Source organism: Phoca vitulina, unplaced genomic scaffold (genome assembly GCF_004348235.1).
Source record: "Phoca vitulina isolate PV1807 unplaced genomic scaffold, GSC_HSeal_1.0 scaffold4, whole genome shotgun sequence".
Taxonomy (NCBI): domain Eukaryota; kingdom Metazoa; phylum Chordata; class Mammalia; order Carnivora; family Phocidae; genus Phoca; species Phoca vitulina.
Genome location: NW_022589707.1, coordinates 8629058 through 8653483, shown reverse-complemented (window position 1 = coordinate 8653483; position 24426 = coordinate 8629058). Strand labels below are relative to the sequence as shown.

The 24426-nt window shown below is 36.1% G+C and overlaps 1 protein-coding gene across 2 annotated transcripts in view; it reads left to right on the top strand.

Annotated features, from left to right (window-relative positions):
• TRIM24 (tripartite motif containing 24) overlaps positions 1-24426 on the top strand; it is a 113697-nt gene that overhangs the window by 70013 nt on the left and 19258 nt on the right. For both annotated transcript variants that reach the window (XM_032401484.1, XM_032401485.1), the window contains exons 5-10: positions 347-463; positions 3337-3451; positions 6121-6267; positions 14872-14989; positions 17524-17792; positions 23314-23487. In XM_032401484.1, the coding sequence (XP_032257375.1) occupies positions 347-463; positions 3337-3451; positions 6121-6267; positions 14872-14989; positions 17524-17792; positions 23314-23487 (940 nt within the window). The remainder of the gene's footprint in view (positions 1-346; positions 464-3336; positions 3452-6120; positions 6268-14871; positions 14990-17523; positions 17793-23313; positions 23488-24426) is intronic.

Here is a 24426-nt window from a genome sequence, read left to right as displayed (position 1 = left end):
ACTACTTTTTGCCAGGTCAGCCAAGTGAGCTCTCTAAGACTCTAAAACTATAAATGATAAATGTGTAGCTTCCCCAAATTTCCAAAATAATTTAGAGTATCCATGAATAATATCTGTAAAGACTCCCTCTTTCTAAAAAAAAAAAAAAAGACTCCCTCATTTTTAGGGATAATTTTGAGAGCATGAAAAACCTGCCTTCTAGAGATATATTAAAATGTTTTTTTAAAGATTATTATTATTTACATCTTTTATAATCTTGTTATCTTAAATTGTTTCTATCTGGGGGCTTTTCCTCATTTTGGATATATTAGCTTGAAATAATTGGCTTGTTTACTTATCTTTCCAGATACCAATTTATAGAAGAAGCTTTTCAGAATCAGAAAGTGATCATAGATACACTAATCACCAAACTGATGGAAAAAACAAAATACATAAAATTCACAGGAAATCAGATCCAAAACAGGTAAATTTACATTTGTGGTGTTATAAAAAATCATCTTTATATAATGTATTAAGTATATTTACTTTTAGAACAGACATTTTACTTAGCTTATGGTGAGATAGGTCCAGGTAAGCTGTTAGATAGCTCTAATAACATGTAGTTCATAAGACTTCTCCAAAAACTGGGTTTCTGGAAATTGGGCTGGAAAACATTCTTTTCAGCCATGAAATTTCAAAACTGTTATGGTAATAAACTACATTGAATAATGGCTCATTTATCTGGTAGGTATTAATAATTTATAATTATCTGGTATTTCAAATTTTAAAGAAATGCCAGGATTTAAAAACAAAATCAACTGTTTTTACCAGTATGGTAAAATACTTTACTTGATTATATATATAAAATTGCTTTTTTAAGTGTTGGCCAACTTTGAGATGCCTTCTCTGTGCTTTCATCTTTTAACTGCAATAAAGTGGAGATCTTAGGACACCATTAAACAGTTTCACACACGTTTTATTCCTTATCAGATACAATATTTACATAGTTTCTACATGTTACCTGTTATACTTTTTGTTTTCCATAGGAGTCCTCCTCTTCAACTGTACAAAGGCTCATATCTCACAATTCAGTGATTAGGGGAGTAAACCACTAACCTCCACATGGAAGAGGGAGTTTGTCTGTCTTCCCCATTTTTTTATCCCATTTGGAACCCACACTGACATATTTACAACCTTTACAACACCTATGAAATCCCATATCTCCCTTCTTTTGTTGTTTTAGGTTTACAAAAGAAACCTATCACTACCTAAATAAATCAAGAAATGCTTTTTAGAAAGAGGCTGAATAAGAGAGTCCTCACAGGGGATTTGAATCACTCATAGAGAAAAAATCTTTCGTGGTGCATCTTCCTTAAGACCAGTCATCATAATCTGTTATACTTGTCATTTTGGAGCATGGCTATGGTGGGAATTTTTTCCAAGTAATTCCCTGGTTTAACTGAATTCTTTTAAAGATATTCTTAAGCATAATTTACCCTCTTCTTGATGCTTCAGTATTATTATTATACCCATTTTTATTCATTGTGATAATACAGTTCTATTGTGTCTTTTGTTTTTATTGTTCTTATCAGGTCTCATTTTACCTTTCTCTTTCACATAACAAGTGTATTAGCCAAATACTGTTTCATTTACCATATTCTAATCACAATACTATTTTTACCAAATAGAGTAAGTGGTGGGTTTAAAAGTTTTTTATCTGAGTAGTTGAAAATGTGTAAAGCATATTTACAGAATGATAGAGATAGTTCTGGGTGCTTCTACCATATAAATGACAAATGGTAGCAATTGTAAAATAACTAATTTTGTGTAAAAGATCCACCCTTGACAAAATGTATTCTTGACTTTTATCTTATTCTATCATGTATATGGTGTGAGCTATAAGCCAAAGTTCACTTTTTTGTAACATACAGATGTCCATTTGTTCCTACACCTTTTGTTTAAAAGACTGTATTGTTGCTATTGAATTGCCTTGGTTCCTTTGTAGAAAATCAGTTGACAACATATGTATAAGGTTACTTCTGAACTCTATTCTTTCTGTTCTCTTGTGTTTTTCTTTTTTGCCAGTACCCCCACTTTCTTCATGACTGTAGGTTTTTATAGTAAGTCTTCAAATCAGGTAGTGTGAATTCTCCAAATTTGTTTTTTTACCTTTCTGTTAGTGGTTTATGCTGTTTTTACAAAGTCATACATTATTGAATGGAAGGATTTTGGTTTTTGAATTGTGGTAAGACTTAAAGAATCCTTGAATTAAATGCTACTTGCTCATATCTGTATAGACTACCTGATTATAAAAGGATTACATTTACTGGGCTGGCTTACTTTGGTATTAATTCATTTTTATGCATGTGCAAACATAGCATTGCTTGTCCTTTTTTCATCATGTTCAGCCATCATGAGGATTTTAATTAGTTTTGGGGGGTTTGTTTCGTTTTGTTTCAGGGGGTTATTTGCTTCCCAGATCTGTCTGGGTTTCTTGATCTCATAGCCAATATTGGTGCCAATTAAATACCTTAAAGAATTTACAACAGAGAATAAAATCCATGCCCTATTGGTTTTAAGTTTCAGTGGGTAACTTTTGGAGAAACAGACTGGAGAAATGAAACTTTTTATTTATCTCAAAATGTTTAGTGTGGGTGTCCCATTATTCTCTTCTGTTTCTATAAGATGGTCTGGTGTGATGCTGTGTATTTTCTTTCTGTCTATCTCAATCTCCATGAAAACAGCATTCCATTTTCTCTAATCAAAGGAGAAACTGTACATGGTAGTTGATGAAACATAAAGTAGTATTTAGCTGCTTATTTCAAGACAAATGTGTTATTAAAAGTAGCAAACTACTGTTGTTCTCTTTGCCTCTGTGCAGGTATAATGAATGCTGTACCAGTTCAGATGACTAAGGGTGACACATTTATACTTTCCTACTTCTTAGTTACAGTGGATACAATCAAACACTTTAAGAGTCATGGTTTTCTTGTTTATAAATCATTTTTTTTTTTTTTTGTCCACCCTTTTAGGCCAAGTATTGATTTTCTTGGGTGATTTTCATCATGATCTTTCCAAACCATATTTTCTTAAAATGTGTTCATTCTCTTGCAATTTTATACATTTTGATTTTAAGATTGAATTAAGTGACTGTGTCTTTCAGAAGAATTACATTTCTGCTATGTCATCTTCAAGAAAGTCGATTCAAACTGAAGGACCCTTAGAAACAGCTGAGCTTTTAAGAGTTTAAAACAAAACTTGGCCTAAGTTACATTAAAAAATCAATTTTAAATATTAGAAAACAATATTCTGCCTTGGATTTTAGATTTTTTTTCCCCTCTTTCATTTAATTTTCAGGATAATCGAAGTAAATCAAAATCAAAAGCAGGTGGAACAGGATATTAAAGTTGCTATATTTACATTGATGGTAGAAATAAATAAAAAAGGAAAAGCTCTACTGCATCAGCTTGAGGTAAGTTACTATTAATGGGTCAGTATGTTGTAGCAATTTAATATAGTATTTTTTCATGTATTTGTGAATTTGGAATCCCTTTTTCATATAATTGTTTCCATTTATGACTCAATAATACTTTTCCATTCCCAAGTTTTCTTTTGCTCAGTTCTACATTGTAGCTGACAGTTTATGGCTTAGTGTGTACTTGGTAGCACAAAGCACAATGCCTTGCTTGAAGAAGGAGCTCTGTAAATGTTGAAGAGATTAATCATTTTAGATTCACTGAAGTAACAACTTTGGGTCCCCGAAGCGGTGCAATTGAGCAAAAATTCTTAGAATGATAACAAAGCCGTATTTCATTTTCAGACATACACATTTAATTAACCTTTTGAGAAATTAGGTAAAAGGATATGCCTTCTGCTTTCAACATTTTATAGTCTTAACTGTGAAAGCAGTATGTAGCGAGGGTTGTTCAAGGCACTTAGGATAGTTGTTTCTCACCATGGTAAGAAAGATATTATGGTCTTCGGGGGCTTTATTACACTCATGAAGGTCAGGATCCAAAGTCAGTGTTTGAGGTTACAACTTCTCCATGGTATATTAAAATAATATTAATTGCATGGTATTTTAGTATTCTTTTAGTACATTGGTGCAGAAAGAATTCACAGTAAAGCAGCAATTTACAATGAGAAGAGAATAAGAATTCTGATGTTTAAAGATGCAAAAAAAAAAAAAAGAAAAAAAAACACTCCTCGAAATAATTTAGTTCAAACTCTTTATTTTGTAGTTGACAAAATTATAAGGTCTTTGTCAGAGAGTCCTATCCTTCCTGGGAAAGCATGGTCATTCCCATGGTTTATCAGACATACAAGAAACAAAGACTAAAATAATTCTCTGTTCTTCTGGAAACAGATACTTATTTAGTGAAGAAGTGTTCTGTCCAGGCAACCTCATTTACGGGAACTATTTTTTCAAGGTTCTTTGATTCTTTTTTTTTTTTTAATAGAAGCATTTAAACAATTTAAAAAGTTTTCCAAGCTCTGCTTAAAATCAAACATCACTTAGATTTGCTTTCTCAGAGATTAGCAGTGTACACATTGCTGTGGCTCTTTCCAGACTTCTCTGTAAATCGGAATCACTTGAAGATAACAAAAGATGACCAGATCCCAAATCTCTGGGAATGAACCTAGTCATCAGTATTATTTGTAATCAACTTTATTGACTTACAGTTCTATACAGTTTTACTCTGGTCCTCATATCCATTCTCCTGGTTTACAGAATCCTCCTAAAACAAATGTAGCCACTTTTATCTAAGAATCCAGAAATCGGCCCAAATAGTTGTTACCATAGAAGACCCAAGTAACTAGGGCTTCTCGTTGTCAATATGCAATCTCTCCCAAAGTCAACAGAACTTATATTCTTTCTAGTATGTCTCCAAAGAAACATTTAGGATATTTCTGACCTCTGTAAAAAATAAGTAATCTCTAAACTTAAATTAGACGTGACAAAACCATTGACCGTCATTGCAGTTTTTCCCTTAATTCACTTCACCTGTGTATTTTCCAAATTTGAAACTGACTAGGGTCAGGAACCAGGTTCCTTTTTTTTAATGAGAATGTAAATCTATATTAGAGTGTAGCAATTTTACTGTTAAACTTCAGGATCAGTAGAAAACTCTATTGTCTTCCCCTTTCCTTGCAGACAAAGACTTTTGGGTAGAGAACTTTAAAACAACCCAAGTTCAGTGCGCGCTCTCTCTCTGTCTCTTTTTTTAAGATACATTTATTTATTTTAGAAAGAACGTACACACGCAAACAGGGGGAGGGGCAATGGGAGAGAGAAAATCCTAGGCAGACTCCCCGCTGAGCACAGAGTCTGACGCAGGGCTGTATCCCAGGACCCTGAGATCATGACCTTAGCTGAAACCAAGAGTCTGATGCTTAACTGACTGAGCCACCCAGGCACCCCCAATGCTCTCTACTTTTGATTAATCTGTGTTCTTGCTTGTATACTTCGCTTAGAGATATTCTGTATTCTGCTTTTATGTAGTTTTTCTGAGAATGCATTGGCTCCTCTAGTCATCTTATCAATTGGCTCCCAAGGTAATTCTCAATAGACAAAAATCATATCCCTTTCTAACCACATACAAAGTATAAGTGTTGTCTACCATATGGCATGACTGGGCACAAAGTGGTTGCAGTCAAGACTGGAATGCCTGAAAAGTGAAATCCTGTGATTGCACAAATTGTGTGATCTGGTAATTTTATTAAGATTGCTGGATGATACTTCTATTTTATTTGTGAATATTGAATTTAACAGGCATTTACTCTGTCATAGTTAATCCATGGCTTTTGTCCCTTTTTGGATATTGGAAGTTGCATGAACAGAGACCTAAATTCCCAGAACCTGTCAAACTAGACCAAGGGCCTGGGGTGGAAGTGGGGATGCAGAGGCAGGAATGGCAGTGGTGATGGTGGTGGCAGCAGCAGCAGCTCTGCAATGTTGGGGCACAGTTTTTTGTGGCAGTGAGAGTGATCCTTTATACTAAGGGAGAAAAACACTAAGCATATTTTAAGTTTCTGTTATTTGGGTTCTCAGAGGTGGCAGTTATTCTAATTTGGTAATCTGAAAATGACCATTAAAGTATGTTATATGCAGGATGAATGTTGACATTTTCTTCTTTTCAGAGCCTTGCAAAGGACCATCGCATGAAACTTATGCAACAACAACAGGAAGTGGCTGGACTTTCTAAACAATTGGAACATGTCATGCATTTTTCTAAATGGGCAGTTTCCAGTGGCAGCAGTACAGCGTTACTTTATAGCAAGCGACTGGTAAGATAGACTAAGTAATGCATTTAACGTACCATCAAACCGCAGAGAAACAGTGGGGGTATTGGAATACTTGAAATTCAGAAATGTTCATTATTAGTCTGTTTGTACTGCATTGCCCTTTACCTATTTCTAATCTTTTACCTATTTCTAATTTTAATTGGTCAAAATATTTTGGTTTTTAAAAATATATTTAACTGTCATGGTTTAGGTATAACTTCAGTTTTAATCTACCATTGTCATTCCTGTTTTATTCTTTTCTAGGTTTTCTCTGAGTGGCTATTGAACTTAATACTAAAAATAATGATAATAGTAAATATTTCCTGATCACCTATAGTGTGCCAGGCACTAATTCTAAACATATTCCACGTAATATTTCACTTAAACTTATGCATCATTTTGAGGGGTGTGGGGGTATTGTTTGTTTGAAGTTTTTATTTAAATTCTAGTTAGTTAACATACAGCATAATATTGGTTTCAGGAGTAGAATTTAGTGATTCCTCACTTACATATAACACCCAGTGCTCATCAGAACAAGTACCCTCCTTAATCCCCATCACCCATTTATGCCTGTCCCCTGCCCACCTCCCTCCCATCCACCCTCAGTTTGTTCTCTATAATTAAGAGTCTCTTAAGGTTTGCCTCCCCCTTCCCCTATGTTCATTTATTTTGTTTCTTAAATTCTTAAATTCTACATATGAGTGAAATCATATGGTATTTGTCTTTCTCTGACTGACTTGTTCACTTAGCATACTACTCTCTAGCTCTATCCATGACATTGCAAATGGCAAGATTGCATTCTTTTTGATGTCTGGGTAATATTCCATTATGTAATATATGCACCACATCTTTATCCATTCATCAGTCAATGGACATTTGGGCTCTTTCCATAATTTGGCTATTGTTGATAATGCTGCTATAAACATGTGCCCCTTTGAGTCCGCATTTTTGTATCCTTTGCACTACCTAGTAGTGCAATTGCTGGCTCATTTTTTATAGCTAGGGGCACCTGGGTGGCACATTCAGTTAAACTTCTGACTCTTGGTTTCAGCTTAGGTTGTGGTCTCAGGGTCGTGAGGTCAGGCTGCAAATAAATCTTTAAAAAAAAAAAGGCTAGGTATACCGTCCATCCTTATTGTATGGATGATGAAACCAAGGCACAGAGTTAAGTCACATGCCTAAGGTTACAAAGTTAAGAGGTATATAACCAGAATTCTATCTTGGACACCTGAGCTTAGAGGCTGTGTTTCTCTTGTTGACAGTGCATTATTTACTCTGGCATCCATCTATGGTACTGTATATTTCAACCCCATTTGCTACAGAAGAGTGGCTGTGTTATTAGATGAACAATTTTGGTAGTAATCTATAACCTTACTACTGAAAATATTCAGTCACTGCATACTACTAATCACCCAAGGATTCTGGTTTAATAGTGTGGAGTGGAGCCAGATTCTGTATTTCTTACAAGCTCCTGGGAGATGCTAATGCCACGGATCTGTCAACTATGCCTTTAGTAGCAAGGATCTTGAAGATATTTAGCCACTGGAAGTCGAACCATATAAACATTCTGAAAAATTCCCGCCTTACCTTCATTTTATTAAGGATCCCACAGAGAATTATCCTTTGAAATCAAATTAGGACATCCAAATCAGCTTTCTGTTCACCTATTCCATTTCTAGAATCAGGTGGCAGAATTTTTCTGTAACCATTTTGAAATAAGGAAATGTACTTCTGGATAAACTTCTATAAACTAGGTTCAAACATTGAGTTCAAGACTTATTAAAAAACTGATTTGTAACTCTAAAACTATTCCTAATCATGCATTGTATTTACTCTTAGAATTTTTTTCTTTCATAATATTCAATGATACACTCTTTCTTGAGTCTTCTTTTTTAAACTGCTTTATTGATGTATGAAAAACGATTTCTATATAGTACTTATCTTCTCTGTTTTCCTGAATGTTTTTCTGAAAGTGAAACCGAAAAAGAAGAAAAGTAGAAAATGAGAGAATTGTCTTTTTTCAATTATGAATGAAAAATTAGGAATATTGAATATTGTTATTACATATGTGTAAGAAGACATTCATACAGATAGTCAATCTCTTCTGTTTAAAAATTTCTCTGATTTTATTCTATGATTTTGTTTACAATTATAATAAGAGAAAACAGTAAAAATAGAAGATGGTTACTTAATTTGCACAATGATTTCTTGACATAGGAGAGAGGGAGATTGTTTTATTTTACATGTAGGAGAAAATGGGTTCAGCAAATTATAAGGAATCAATTATAAGGAACCAATACCCAATTGACTAAATCATTTTTTTCTAATTTTTAAAAGCCTATGGAACCCAAGTGGGCCTTAAGGCATTACCAGTAGCCAATGTAGTTAATAAAATAATTTGCCTATAATGCATACAGAGCTGAGGCTCATGATTATTTATAAACACTTATAAGGGTTTCCAACCTAGAAAAATTTGAAATTTGCTGTATCCTACAGCTCTGTTCTTCATAGTTCTTATGCTTGGTACATATAGCCATGTTTACTCAGGTTATCCTTTAAATGATGGCTTTTATGTGCTTAAAAAAATAAGAAGAAATGCCTTGCAGGTCTGAAATTTCAAGCTCGGCTTGGAATTCTCAGTTCATCTTTTTGCTATAGGAATTATGGTCAATAAAAAACCCAATGCAACAGTGGAATCTTTTCAGAAGTCCAGTTTTAAATATATTTTGAAACATTTTCACAGTATTTCCTCAGGATTCTTCTGTCAACCTGTTAACATTGAGTTTATCCTGGGGCGCCTGGGTGGCTCAGTCGTTAAGCGTCTGCCCTCAGCTCAGGTCATGATCCCAGGGTCCTGGGATCGAGCCCCACATTGGGCTCCCTGCTCAGCGGGGAGCCTGCTTCTCCCTCTCCCACTCCCCCTGCTTGTGTTCCCACTCTCGCTGTCTCTGTCTCTGTCAAATAAATAAATAAAATCTTTAAAAAAAAAAAAAAAAAAAACATTGAGTTTATCCTTATATAATTTAGAAGGAAGGCAAGAAATATTGACAGAAGAAAGACCAGGAGAGTAAAGCACTATCATTCTTTTTACTAGCAGTAAATATTTCTATAATAATAGCAATTAGGAAACTATTAAGTTATAAGTAGTGAAAAGGAGTTCTACAATCTTTTTTCTCCTTTTTCCTCTCCTCCCATCTAATGATTCTTTGAAGACCTTTATGTTTTCCTGAATGTCTCAATGCCAACACCTTGCTTCTAATCCTTGGGGCTCACAGTATATGATGCTCTCTTGCCTGGGTACTGGTAGATTTCTTAGAATGCCTCTTCTTTCTCCTGAATAACTAATGTTCATCTTTTTAGAGACTACCAGCTTCAGTTTAGGTTTGTCTTCCTTTCTTCTTGGCAGCCTTTCATGACCAAGACTGGATTGAATTTCTCTTCTCTGTTTGCAAATCCTTTGTGCATATGTCCATCATACTATTACTGATTTTTATCTACTATTATATTTGCGTATGTTTCTGTGACTCTCATTAGATTTTATACTTCTTAAAGGTAGGAATTTTTGTTAATGACTGCTTGATGTATAGGAATGAAACAAAAGATTGACGGGGAAAAAATGGCAGATACGACATCTTCTGTCAGAAACTCTCTGCATGTTAATTTTTACAGGATTGGAAATTCAGATACTTAATTTCTTCTTTATTTTAACTTCAATAGAAAGGAGATAATATACAGCAGTGCTATTTTGAAAGCTGTTTTGATGTCTTTTATATTTTAAAAAAGTTTTTTCATGTTTTGCTTTTTGAACAGTAGCTAAGTTTTCAGTGTGAAACCTGAGTACATTTAAGTTCAGATATATCTGAAAGGATTAACAGGTATATTTTATGAACTGTTGGGGTGCCTGGGTGGCTCAGTCAGTTAAATGTCTGCCTTTGGCTCAGGTCATGATCCCAGAGTCCTGGGATCGAGCCCCACTTCAGGCTCCTTGCTCAGCGGGGAGCCTACTTCTCCCTCTCCCTCTGCCTGCCACTCCCCCTGCTTGTGCTCTTTCTCACTCTCTCAAATAAATAAATAAAATCTTTAAAAAAAAAAAAAGTATATTTAATGAACCATTATCTTCTACACCAGCCAGGTTTTATGACTTTTCAGAATTATCTAAAACATGTATCAGGAGATTTGACAAGGTTTACATTTTAGATGGGTAATAAAATAATTTGACAGTAAGAGAGGTCTTACATCTTGACAGCAAAATACATCAGGAAAAAAAAATGTTACTTAATGAATAGTTTGCCCAAGTTTGATATTACTTTTAGACCTTGGCACAACTTAATTAGCAGATAGTAGCTATCTGAGTTGTAAATAAATGTGTCTTTTATTTTCTCAATAGCAAAAGAAGGGATTTATAGTGTAGTTAGTACCGGAAGGAGGGAAAGGTATGTCCCAAGGGGTTTACCTCATAGTTCCCTTTATTTAGAGCTGATTTTCTTTTAAGAAAGTGCTCACATTTCTGATTTTAACCATTTTTTCTGCATTAATGATAAAGAAGGGAAAAGTTTATGTCACAGTGTAAATCAGTAACTGTAGAATAGTATATATGAAGAAGCGTATTTGGTCACAATCGTAGAGGTAATTAAGGAGTGATCAGAGTATACTAATCTAGTGAGTAGAGAATTGATGGAACAGGATTTCAGTGTAATCCTAGAATACCTCTTTGCAAAATACTAATCAGTTACTAAGGGGGGAATCCAGTGAATTTAAGGTGGAGAAACTGGGCAGCAAAATTGCCAGGTGATAAGGATTTGTATCAGCAGTTGTGGGACAGATTGACATCCTGAGCTTCCTGATCTGATGCACTAAGAAATGCACATTATCATTTATGTGGGATTCCTGACAAGAATGCTTTACTAAGTCTGATCAGGAGGAACTACACTCAGACCCATGTTGAAGGTCATCTTGCAGAATATAAGACCCGAACTCTTCAAAGCCATCAAGGACATAAATGACAGGGAAAGACTAACGAACTGCAGAGAAGTGACAACTAAATGCAACCTGTATTCCTTGATAGCATTCTGGGAAGTGACCCTGTTGGGAGAGTTGCCATTTGAATGAGGCCTTTGGATTGGAATGTAGTGTTGTGACAAACCTGCTTTTAGAATTTGGAACTTGCTGCTTATGTTAAGAGGATCTATGTTTTAAGATACACTCACTGGAGTGTTTGGGGTAGACAGAACCTCATGTCTGCAACTTGCTGTCAAAGGGTTCAGAAAAAGACAAGTAATAATAGTGCAGAAGCAGTTGGGCGGGCGCTCGAAGAAATGTGCTAATACATTAACAGTTGGGAAATCTGGGTGAAGAGTTCAGTTTTCAACAATTTTAAAATTATTTCAAAATGATTAAATTTTGGGAAATGGTAAAACATGCATGTATTTATGAAGGAAAATTCTTGGAATAATTATTTTGGTTAGCATTTTTACAGTGAGAACTGTTAGAGGATGTAAAAAATTAAAGGGAGGAAAAACTTAGGGAGAAGAGCATTGTGTTGCGTGCTGTTTGCTAAACACTGTGCCATGTATTCCACACAGTCCCAAAATAAGTTCGTGGTTTCTTATTCAGGATTTAGTATAGCTGTTGGACATAATTTAGCAAGTGAAACAAATGTATTCAACACTTACTTACTGAATACCTGCTACATATCAGGCAGCATTCTAAGCACTGGGAGAACAGAAAACAAAATAAAATCTTTGCCCTCAAGGAGTTGCATTTTAGTGGAGAGAGACAGTGCTGAAATAAATAAAATGTGTATACTGCTGCATGGTGTTAAGTGCTCTAGAGATAGGTAAATTAAGGAAAGGAGTCTGGGAACATTGAGGTGGGGATTGTAGTTTTAGTTATGTAAGTCTATCTAAAGAGGGTGATATTTGAGCAAATACTGATGGAAATGAGGAAGCAAGCCCTGTAGGAAGTAAATACTCAAGGGAAGTAAATTCTGGCAGAGCACACAGCAAGTGCAAATATAGAGGTGGAAGTTTTTGTGATATGGATACAAGGAGGCCTGAGGGGCCAGAACAGAGTGAAGGAGCAGAAAGTAGTACGAGTAAGGTCAGAGAAGTAATGCAAAGTCAAATAGCACAAGCGTTGTAATTCATTATGAGGACGTTAGTTTTTAATCTAAGATGGGGAACCACTGGAGAGACGGACTTGAGGAGAAGAAGGACAGAATATGATTTATATTTTAACAATCACTGGCTATTGAGAATAGATTAGAGGTAGCTGAGGGCAAGAGAGAAATAAGGGAGACCAGTTGAATCTTACTGCAGCAAGGTGGCTTTTCCAAGGTGGTAGCAGGAGAATTAATAGAGTTGATGGGAAAACTGGTAGGGTTATCCATGTCTTTTAAGGATAGAACCAGTAGGATTTGCTGACAGGTTGAATGTAGGGCTTGAGAAGTAGAAAGGAACCACGGACTAACTCAGCAGTAGGAAAAGTAGTGCTACCAATAATGGAGATGGAGAAGATTATAGGACAAAAAGACTTGAAGAGAAAGATCAGAAGTTCCCTTTTAGACATACTAAATTTGAGGTGCCTGTCAGACAGCCAGGTGGAGATGTTGACTAAGAAGTTTGAAATGCAAGTTCAAAAGAGAGATCCAGACTTGGGATACAAATTAAGGAGTCATTTGAACTATGAGAATATATGAGATCACTAAAACTATGTGGGAATAGGAGAAAAGAGGGCAGTTGCAAGACAAAGAACCAACACTGGAGGCTGTGATGGTGCATTGGAACCCAAACCTATTCTCAGTGGCCCCAAAAAGTAGCAGCTGCTAAAATAAAGGCAAAACCATGAGAGTATAGTATGCTGAAAGCCAAGTGAAGGAAATGGTTTCAGAAAAGAATGGGAGGAGGGGAACAGGGGGCAGTAAAAATAGATGAGTTTTTTTTAAGAGTTTGCTGTAAAAAAGCAGAAAAATGGGGCAATGGATGGTAGGAGGAAAGGAGCCAAGAGTTTTGTTTTTAGCTGGGAAAAGTTAAAGCATGTTTATATGTTGATAAGAGTGATCCAGTAAAATGGAAGCCTAGGTGATACAGGAGAGGGAAGAAAATTGCTGAGCAGTGTCTGTAAGTAGGCAGGAAGGGTTGGATACTGTTGCACAAGTGGAAGGATTGACTTTAGAAGCATGGCCATTTAGGGGCACCTGGTGGCTCAGTCAGTTAAGCTTATGGCTTGATTTCAGCTCAGGTCATGATCTCAGGGTCCTGGGATCAAGCCCCACATCAGGCTCCGAGCTCCTTGGGGGAGTTTGCTTGAGATTCTCTACACCCCACCCCATCCCCCAACACCAGCTCCGTGTGTGCACTCTCTCACGCTCACTCTCTCTCTCTGTCTTTCTCAAATAAATAAAATCTAAAAAAAAAGAAAAAAAAAAGAAACATGGCCATTTAATCCATTGTAATAGGAGGGAACACTAATACAAGTGGTGAGAATTTGTAGAAGGCCCCTGATTGTTCCTGCTTTCTCAGTAAAATTGTAAGCAAAATCATCAGCTGAGATTGAGAATGGGAGAGGAAGGAGAGCTAGAGATTTGAGAAGAAAATTCGAACAGTCATTTAGGAGAGTAGGGAAGTAAAGTACCAGAAAAATGTCATGATAGCCAGTCAACCTTAGGGGCCTACTTGAAGTAAATTGTCATGTGTTTATTAGTCCAGTTATATCTGCAGAGGCAAAAGTTGGGTTTAACCAGGGTTGTTTTATTTTGTTTGGGGAAAGGTTGAGAGGGAAGGGAGTATGTGAGAGAAAGAGGTATCAGGGTATATGCAACGTGATTATGGTGATTGACCCTGGGATTTCAGCCAGGTAAGGTTAATGGTGAGGTGAGATCAAAGGACAGGGAAAATATAAGAGCACTTATAGGACCTTCAGGTTTATAGGATTATTGGTACTTGGGCGCTAGAGAAAGATGGAAAGAAGGATCAGCTGGTTGGATATTAAAATCGTCAAGAATTATGACAAAAGTAATGTTAGAGATGGTGATAATGAGCCAGGAACTAAATTCTTCAAGGACTGAGGGAGAATGACCAAGTATTCACTGAGGACAACAGTGTGGAAGGAGGTGGGTGGTATGGTGTGATGACATGAGATTGAAAACATAGGAGCAAGAAGAACCATCCCTAGCAGGCCAACTTATGGGCTGAGATTAATTTGTACTTTCCATAACTCATCAGCCCCCTAATCTAAATTTTGAATCCTTCTTTAAAAGAGTAAGTAAAATAAATAAAAGAGCAAATGTGTTAAAATTTATTTTATTTTACAAATATTTAGTTGGTGCTTCTCTGAAGTTTTAGTAATTCAAAAAACTGCCTTTAACCAACCTATCACTTTAAGATACTTTTCAGTTTTGTATTCAGTAGTATAGCTAATTGAATTATATCTCAAAACTTTTAACATGTTAAAAAAAAAAAACTTATCCACGTTTATAACTTAGATATGATTACTTATTTTGTGTTAGCATACATACCAGAGACTATTTTTTGTGTATTTACTGGGAACTTAATAAATTATTTGCCTGATTAAAGACACCAATGTTTAGTTGTCTCTCCTTTCTTCTAGATTACATACCGGTTACGGCACCTTCTTCGAGCAAGGTGTGATGCTTCCCCAGTGACCAACAATACCATCCAGTTTCACTGTGATCCTAGTTTCTGGGCTCAAAATATTATCAATTTAGGTAGGCCCTTATGTCCGTTTTCTCAAAGTGCCATTTGTTTCTGGAACTCTTCATGATTATGATATGTTATTGAAAATGTATTCCCTTCCACCCCCGAAGTGTTTTTATTACCTTGTTTTGAAGACATGGAATTTTTGCCAGTATTTTATTAATGTTATGTATATGTGTGATGCATGCATGAATACAAATACACATGTAAATAAATGGATGATATGAACATCCTTTATGTCGACTCACAGGGTATCTAGACTTTGGGATTTAGAAGTTCTTTTTTCCATAGAATCTTGTTTCTATTGTTAACTATAGGTTTATCAGAATGGGGTAATAAAACTTTTGACTCATGACTGCCATCGATACAGGATTTTTGATATTTGGAATGTTTTCTGATAAAATAGTATTATTTCTCCTATTGGCTTACTTACTCTTTATACCCAGTCATGAAGCGCCTAAAGGTTCATTTGCTTGATCTTGCTAGGGAAGACTTCTCATTTTTTTATTCTGCCTTTTATGTAATAACTATATATTTTTAAACTTCCTAATTAGAGTGTAACATGCACACAGAAAAGTGCCCCAGTTTTAAGTATTAGAGCCCACTGAATTATCACAAAGGGAGACTATCATTTTGGCAAGATTAGGAGCTCAAATATCTTTGCAGGCAGTTCAGCAGAAAGTTATTCCTTTAGCTTCCTTACAGTATTTGCTAGTAGAAAAAGTCTTCACTTTTTGCCTCTTCATTTCTCACAGGGAATCTATAGAAGTAGAAATTTAAGAATTCCCTATACATTCTTCATCAACCACTAATGCAGTCCCTTTGATGACAGTTTTTGGTCTCATTGACTATGTTTCAAAATCATCAAAGATGGTTGCTTTCCTTCCCTAGGCTAGATTCTGGGTAGGAAAGGAAGTAATGGCTAGAAAGGGAGAGAGCCAGTGCTGTCATAATATACCAAGAAAGGAAGCAATAAGCTTACGCAAATCTCATCCATACAACAGAAGAACAAAAAGGATGGGTGATAGGTGACCCCTGTGGCTCAGTTTCAAAGTGCATGCAGCAACATATTTATTGATAGGTAGCAGGCATCTGGAATCACACACAGTCTCACCTATATTACTAAAAAGAAGCATCTTAATACAAAGTGTGTTTATAAGTAACTATCTCTTACCCTTCCCCACTGAACCACCACACAGTCAGCTCTACAGAGTACCTATCCACATAATATGTCATATATGGAAATATATGTACTTAAAAGCATATTGCTTATACTATAAAACCACATGATGTAGACATAGGTAAAATTAAGAATATGTATGTAACTATACACACATAAGTGGGATATAGTTTTAGATAAATCTGTATCAGCAAAAACAAAATAAAAACAGCATCCCTATTTGTGAAGTTTGTGAAAATCCTATAATAAAATTAAACCGTATCCTTTACTGTAAGTCTTCTCAGAGCTATCATTTACAGCTGTGTAAATTGTCATTTACAATGAGACTTGCATTTTAAATATTCTAAGAAGGAGACAAGTTTCCCAAACTTGTTTATCCATGGCTTCTGAGAAATAGAAGAGTGTGAGGGAAAAATATTGATATAGATGAACATTCAATTAATGTCTTGGTGAGTTTGGGTAAGTTGTTCAATCTCTCTGAACCCTTAGATCCCTTATCTATAAAAAGGACTTACAGATATACATAGACTTAATATCATATTGCCTAACATAGAGTGAGTATTTAATGAATGATAACCATATTTTTTTTAGGATGTTTATGCTTAGTAAATCAGAAACATTTGAGTCTCTACTGTTGAAGAAGTCAAACTTTGCCTTGTGCTTTAATCAGACCTATTTAGAGGCACCTTTAGATTCTAAAAGTGTAACTGTAAGCCAGAGTATTGTCTGTCAGAGAACTGATGTATTATGCACTGTGAAGACATAAGGAATTTGAGAGATTACGAATTGCTCATACTAAAGAATCAGAAATATACTGTGGAGTTTTAGAACCAATGTCAGGTTTGCCTGTTTTGTTTTGATAAACAACAGCAGTTACGATACAGTATGAGGCTCTTTGAGCAGACTGCAAGGCCTGCCTTTTTCAACTACACGTCTGTTTGTGGCCGGTTTTCTTCAGGTATTTCAACCCAAACAATATATAATGACAGATAATGCAAAAACTGTAGATAGGAGAGTTCAACTTTTAGGCGAGACATGTTAAAGAGATTTTTTAAAATACTAAAACAATCACTAATATTTTTGGAAAAGTTATTTTTCATAAAAATGTGTTAATATGGGTCTGTTATTTTTAAATGAATTAATAATAAGTAAAAAATGTTTTTAATAGTTTCTAATATGGTAAAATTTGATAGCTAGAACTTACATAAGCAAAAGCTCTTTGGGGCCTTCTATTTTTAAGAGTGTAAACTGTTTCTGAGACCAAAAAATTTCTTGGCAATCTGGAGCTCAGCAAAAATAGCCTTACAAAATACGGTATTTCACTATCAGGAAAACTTGAGAACTTAACTTTTTCTCTTTGATTAGGTTCTTTAGTAATTGAAGATAAAGAGAGTCAGCCACAAATGCCTAAGCAGAATCCTGTCGTGGAACAGAATTCACAGCCACCAGGTGGTTTATCTTCAAACCAGTTATCCAAGTTTCCAACACAGATCAGCCTAGCTCAATTACGACTCCAGCATATGCAGCAACAGGTAATGGCTCAGAGGCAACAGGTGCAACGGAGGCCAGCACCTGTGGGTTTACCAAACCCTAGAATGCAGGGGCCCATCCAGCAACCTTCCATCTCTCATCAGGTAAATTTGGAAGCAGGCCTGTCCTAACTTAGATAATTATAGTACAATTGTATTCAGCATCTCTTAAAATAACCAAGACATCTGTCATCTATGATTTAAATATATGAATCTATAAAACTTTATCAAAAGTATCCCTGGTTTAACTCCTAGTTTTTAGTCCTTCGCAAAAAGAAATTAATGGTTTATTGAGCTGGTACAACTATTTTCATCTACTCTTTGTTGTCTTCAAATTATAACCGAGGATAAATCGTTGCATTCCTAAACAACCCATGCCTATGGCTGATGGTAAAGTTGTGTATCTGTAACTCATCATTCCTGTATTAGTGCTTCAGAATGATTCATACTTCAGTTATCTGGTATTTGTGGGGATGCAGTGTTTAGGAAAACCACCGCGCATCTTAGAAATTAGGGTAAAATGAAATAGGAAAGGGTTGGGGAGTGGTTCACTAGAAATCTCCCTTCTTCAGACTCTATTTCTGAGCAGGTATTCCATGAACCATTCTTATTTTTACTAGATATGAAGTATTCCATTTACTTTTTTTAATTTTTTTATTGTTATGTTAATCCCCATACATTACATCATTAGTTTTAGATATAGTGTTCCATGATTCATTGTTTGTGCATAACACCCAGTGCTCCATGCAGAACGTGCCCTCCTCAATACCCATCACCAGGCTAACCCATCCTCCCACCCCCCTCCCCTCTAGAACCCTCAGTTTGTTTTTCAGAGTCCATCGTCTCCCATGGTTCTTCTCCCCCTCCGATTTCCCCCCCTTCATTCTTCCCCTGCTGCTACATTCTTCTTCTTTTTTTCTTTCTTAACATATATTGTATTATTTGTTTCAGAGGTACAGATCTGAGATTCAACAGTCTTGCACAATTCACAGCGCTTACCAGAACACATACCCTCCCCAGTGTCCATCACCCAGTCACCCCATCCCTCCCACCCCACCCCCCACTCCAGCAACCCTCAGTTTGTTTCCTGAGATTAAGAATTCCTCATATCAGTGAGGTCATATGATACATGTCTTTCTCTGTTTGACTTATTTCGCTCAGCATAATACCCTCCAGTTCCATCCACGTCGTTGTCCATTTACTTTTAATCTGATTTTTGAAGATAAGTTTATATGCTCTGTTAAGGAGTTTCACCATCCTGCTCAAGTTAGATCTGGGCATAATTACTAAAAATTTACTCAGGAATGTAAAGTCTTACTAATTCATACAAATTGTTATTTATTAATTTACACTCTTCCTATTTCTGAGAAGGATCTGAAGTGGTATACTTCAAATGGATTGACACGAATGAAATGGAACAGGGTTTAATAAGAATTAAAGTGTGCAGAAGTAGGCTAAGAATTCTTTTACTTGAGAACAAGACTTAGAGCAGAATTCTTTTCTCAACCAAAGAAAACAAGAAACAGATATAATATCTATATTATTTGGTAAAAAGGAAACATGCCAGTTAACTAGGGAAGAAACTTTTTACTAGTATTTTTCTAGCACTAAGAGGAATGTATAATGTGGTTCTTTATGAAAAAGTAATTAAATGGCATAATAGTATTTTTTGTAGCAGATTTATAAAACGTGAAATTGGTCTTCATAGGGCTCTTACTTCAACCCTGAATAAAGTTATGGACATGTGTAGATCCTGATTTTGGCAAGTTGCTTCTGTGAAGACCTAAAGCAATTTATTTCAGGCTTATGGTTTTGTAGAATTTGATTAAGAAGGCCTGTCAAATCCAGGGGAATATTAATACACCCTGTAGATTATTCCTCTAGAACTTTGTTTTAACTCACGTTTTCACAGGAAGTAATTAATAAAGAATTTAAGAGGTCTTTGGTGAGTGTTCCATGGGAAAAGACTTGTACACTTTAGATACCAGGAGCACAACTGACAGAGTTGAAATTTTAAGAAAATTGAGGAATAATTTTGTCATTACCTCTGCAGACTGATACACTGCAGGTAGACTTCAAAGAGTACCAAAATATTTCTAAAGATAAATTTAAAAAGAAGAGAAAGTTGAGTGCCTAGTACTAAGCATTTGCATGATTAATATTTATCTTAAGTGTCTGGGAGATAGAAAAGTGATTTTTATATAAGTTTATTAACATGAAAAAAAAGGATAAATTCATTATTTGTGTTAATTGCCGTTTCACTAAGAAGTAAGGAACTGAGGCAGTTAGTAGATTCTGTGTGACTTTGTCCCTCTATCATTGTTATTTATAAGCAGTGACAAAGAAAATGATCTCTGAGCCTTTGGTCTACTTATCTCAGAAATTTGCTTTTGATCTTATTTTTCCTCTCCAGGATTTACTGCTATATAATCTATATAATACACAATCTGTATTATGAAACCTATTTTTCCCTCTTAGAAATAAAGTAATTTTCACATCTTTTGGTCGTTCCCTCACACAGTATTGTTTTTCTACTACTTTCAGTGACTCCTGAATCTTCTTTCATACTCTCATCTCTCATTTTTATGTGTTCTCTGCCAAATACTCATACATTTTTCACTCATCAATTTGTCCTCCTCCATAAGCTTTTACACTGCGGGGCGCCTGGGTGGCTCAGTCGTTAAGCGTCTGCCTTCGGCTCAGGTCATGATCCCAGCGTCCTGGGATCAAGCCTCGCATCGGGCTCCCTGCTCGGAGGGAAGCCTGCTTCTCCCTCTCCCACTCCCCTGCTTGTGTTCCCTCTCTCGCTGTGTCTCTCTCTGTCAAATAAATAAATAAAATCTTTAAAAAAAAAAAAAAGCATCTCATAAGCTTTTACACTGCTCTGCCTAGCTATATACTTAGTTTTCTACCAGTTTATTTACATATAGGTGTGGGAAGGTGTCTGTCTATAAGGAGGTTGTGTGTGCCTCTGGCTTTGTGGATATGCTCAAATCATACTCTACATCTGTCCATAGGACACAGTTAAATTTAAAGGACTACTTCTCAAAATTGCTTACATGAGAGTTCCTTATTTCTTCTTCCTCTGAATATTAACCATGTAATCTGCATGGGTAAAGAGTTGTGTGGTGCAAAGGTAGGATACAGAACTAAGTGATACAAACCTAATAGACTGTGCATCTGTTTATTCAGCAATATGCAGTCTACTCCAGTGGACAGGTCGCAGTTTGTTAGAGAGCACTGTCACCTGTGTTGTTTTATACATAATTCACAGCAGTGGTTCTCACTCCTGAGTCAGATTTACTGCTGTGGACATACTCTTGTTCATATGTGTACATTAATTTTCCTGAACAGTGGATGGATGTTAGAAGGACATCTGCTATCCTTCATGGTTATTACGCACAGCTGGGGACTACTGACCTAGAATACAATCAAAACCTATAATCATAAAGGTACTTAGAGTGAGGGTGAGGATAATGATGTTTATATGTCAGTTTGCTTAAGTGCTCAATTATTTCTCTATTCTCTTTTTTCCTTCTGTATCTTCCTTGCAAATTAGTTGATTCCATTTAATTAAAGTAGCACTGGTTTTGCTTTTTCTCTTATGCTCATAACTAGTTCCTAGTCTTATTCTTCAAAGTTGCCTCCCCTGCTAACACAATCAACTATAACAGTTTAGGAGAGGGGAAGAAAAGCACCTCACGTCTTATCAAACTCTGAGCTCCTTGATGGCAGGGTTGACATCTATTCCGACGCCAATTTCTCAGAGTACGTTATTCTAGCATCAAGTGTCATTTCTTGACTTTATCAGTGTATAAATCTCAGTCTGGGTGGGGCTGTGAGAGTGGGGTAGCAAAGGGCTAATGTAAGTTCCTTTATTCTCTCTTAAGGACCGTTTTGGATGATTTCCACGCTTTTTAAAAAGTTACCGCTCTAGATAAATTTAGAAGTTTTTCACTATTTCCACTGTAATTCCCTAACTGTTTTCTGTTTGTTTCTCTGATACAAAACCCTTCCAAGTCACAAAAGTTTAAAAATCAAAGAGAATTGCTATGGCTTCAGGCTTATGCGTCCGTACAGTTATGACATTTCCTCTAATACTTTTCTCTTCTTCACCCACTGAATTTCCCTTGGTCTTGAAACAGTATCTAAATCTATTTTTCATTGGGTCCATAATTGCTGGGTCCATAATTGCTGGCCGTTCTTGAGAGTTACTGAGGGTGAACCCAGTGCCAACTAATTTGTAAGAGAGGGGAAAGAGAAGCATTTACCCAGGAAAAGAAAGTAAATTCCACAAATGAGAAAGGAAAAGCAAAGATAGAGGGCAGGGCTACCTTTTATAGCTGTCTTCCTTCAGAGGACCAAAAGTTAAGGTGCTGTTACTTCAGCCCTACAAATTTCACATGTTTGTCCTCTTGTGAATATGGAAGTTAATACTTCCCTTTCTGAGAAGTTCTAATCATATACAGTTTAGAGAGCTAAAAATAAGTACTTGCTTTACAATAAGTTGCCAACCTTAGAATTGGTTCACCACGAGACTGCGACTGGCATATAAGGTTACCTTTTTCTAGAACACTGGTCTCAATTTCCAGGGCTAGCATTTAGGCACGAAGTGGGTTTGCCTTCCCAGCCCTTCCCTTATCGTGTAACCCACCAATGTTGTCCTTGAAGAGTTTCCATTTGAAATCTATTTTTCTTTAGGGAAATTCATCCTCTTAGCTCTAATGAGTACCTTACTCCACCCCCAGCTACACCCAGCAGGTGTTTTGGTGATGACATGGCAGAGTAGATTTGGATTAAAGATCTAGTGCTGCCTTTTACTAGCTGTGTGACCTTTTTCAAGTTCTCTAAGCTTTCTAATGTTCAGTGTCCTCATTTATAAAATGAGGGGAAGGTAATAATGAAGTAACACACGTAAAATGCTAATCATAATGCCTGGCATATGGTTTGACCTCAGTAAGATCTAAAACTCATTAATTTTTAAATGTTATTAATAACAACTGTTTTCATTATTCATGATTTATTGGTTAAGAGTGCAGACCTTGGAGCCAGAGTGCTTGAGTTCAAGTTCCAGCTTCATCTTTTATTATTTTCATTAATCTGAGGCAGGTTATTTAAATTCTCTATACCTCAGTTTCCTTTTCTGTAAAATGAAGAGAATCCCTACCTCATAGTATTGTTGTGAAGATTAAATGAATTAACTCATGTAAAGCCCTTAAAGCAGTACCTGGCATGTAACAACTGCTCAGTAAATGCTAGCAATTATTATTCTACTATCACATTATTTTAGGAGATCTGAAGAGGGCAGTTCTTTGCAAAATGTAATCATCGGGGACTTATAAGGATACCAAACACAAATTTTCCCTACTTCCTAACATGGCCTATGTCCAGTCCTTTGGTAACCTACTTAAAGTTGGAAACCCCTCTCCCAAGGCTTTTCCTAATAAAACTTTTCACATAGTTATACACATTCTGGAAGGCTGCCTCCTTCCCCCATACCCTTGTTGTAGTATTAATAAATTATTCATCTGTGACAGAGGTGCTTTCTGTGAAAGTTACAGAGTTCTCTATAATTTGTCTTACAAGAGATGATTGTCACTAAATTGGTTTAATTTCTTTTTTCCAGCAACCCCCTCCACGTTTGATAAATTTTCAAAATCACAGCCCCAAACCCAATGGACCAGTTCTTCCTCCACATCCTCAACAGCTAAGATACCCACCAAATCAGAACATGCCACGACAAGCAATAAAGCCCAACCCACTACAGATGGCTTTTTTGGCTCAACAAGCTATAAAACAGGTATATATATTTACTTTCTTCGGCTTCTTGTTCTGCTTCTCTATTTTCAAATCACATTAAATTTATAAATAAAGCAATGAAGAGCCAGAGAGAGCATTTTTTTTTTTATTTGAGAGAGAGAAAGTGCGTGAGTGGTGGGGAGGGGCAGAGGGAGAAGGAGAGAGAATCCTCAAGCAGATTCCCTGATGAGCATGGAGCTCAACGTGGGGCTCAGTCCAGGACCCTGAAATCATGACAGCCGAAACCAAGGGGTTGGGTGCTTAACTGACTGAGCCACCCAGGCACCCCCCTCCTTTTTTTTTTTTAATAAATGTGAGTTACCAAGTTTATTATACACAGACTTAAAGAGACAAAGCTAAGAGAAAAGGTCTTGATTTGTAATTAACAAGAAAAATCAAGCCACTTACATTGATATTAGAGTGAAGTCCCAGAATAATCAGCAAGTCATAGGTATGAATTTTGGCAATACTGATATGGTATAGTTTTTAGTAGAGTGCATTAAGACAGAAGTATTCTAACAAATACAGGTTATATTTCTGCAAAAGAGAACATAAATGAATCTTTAAATTGTTACAAGGAGGGGCGCCTGGGTGGCTCAGTCGTTAAGCGTTGCCTTGGGCTCAGGGAGCCCCTCGTTGGGCTCCCTGCCTCGCGGGAAGCCCGCTTCTCCCTCCCCCACTCCCCCTGCTTGTGTTCCCGCTCTCACTATCTCTCGCTCTGTCAAATAAATAAATAAAATCTTTAAAAAAAAAAAAAAGAAAGCTGCAGGGAAGGCAACTCCCCGTGGCATTCCTATAAAAAAATAAAAATAAATAAAAAATAAATAAATTGTAACAAGGAGACTTCCTAAAAACAAACTGACAGTTTTAATATGGGGTACATATATATCTGATTAAGTTTAATATTTAATTATATATTAAATCCGATAAAGTTTAATAT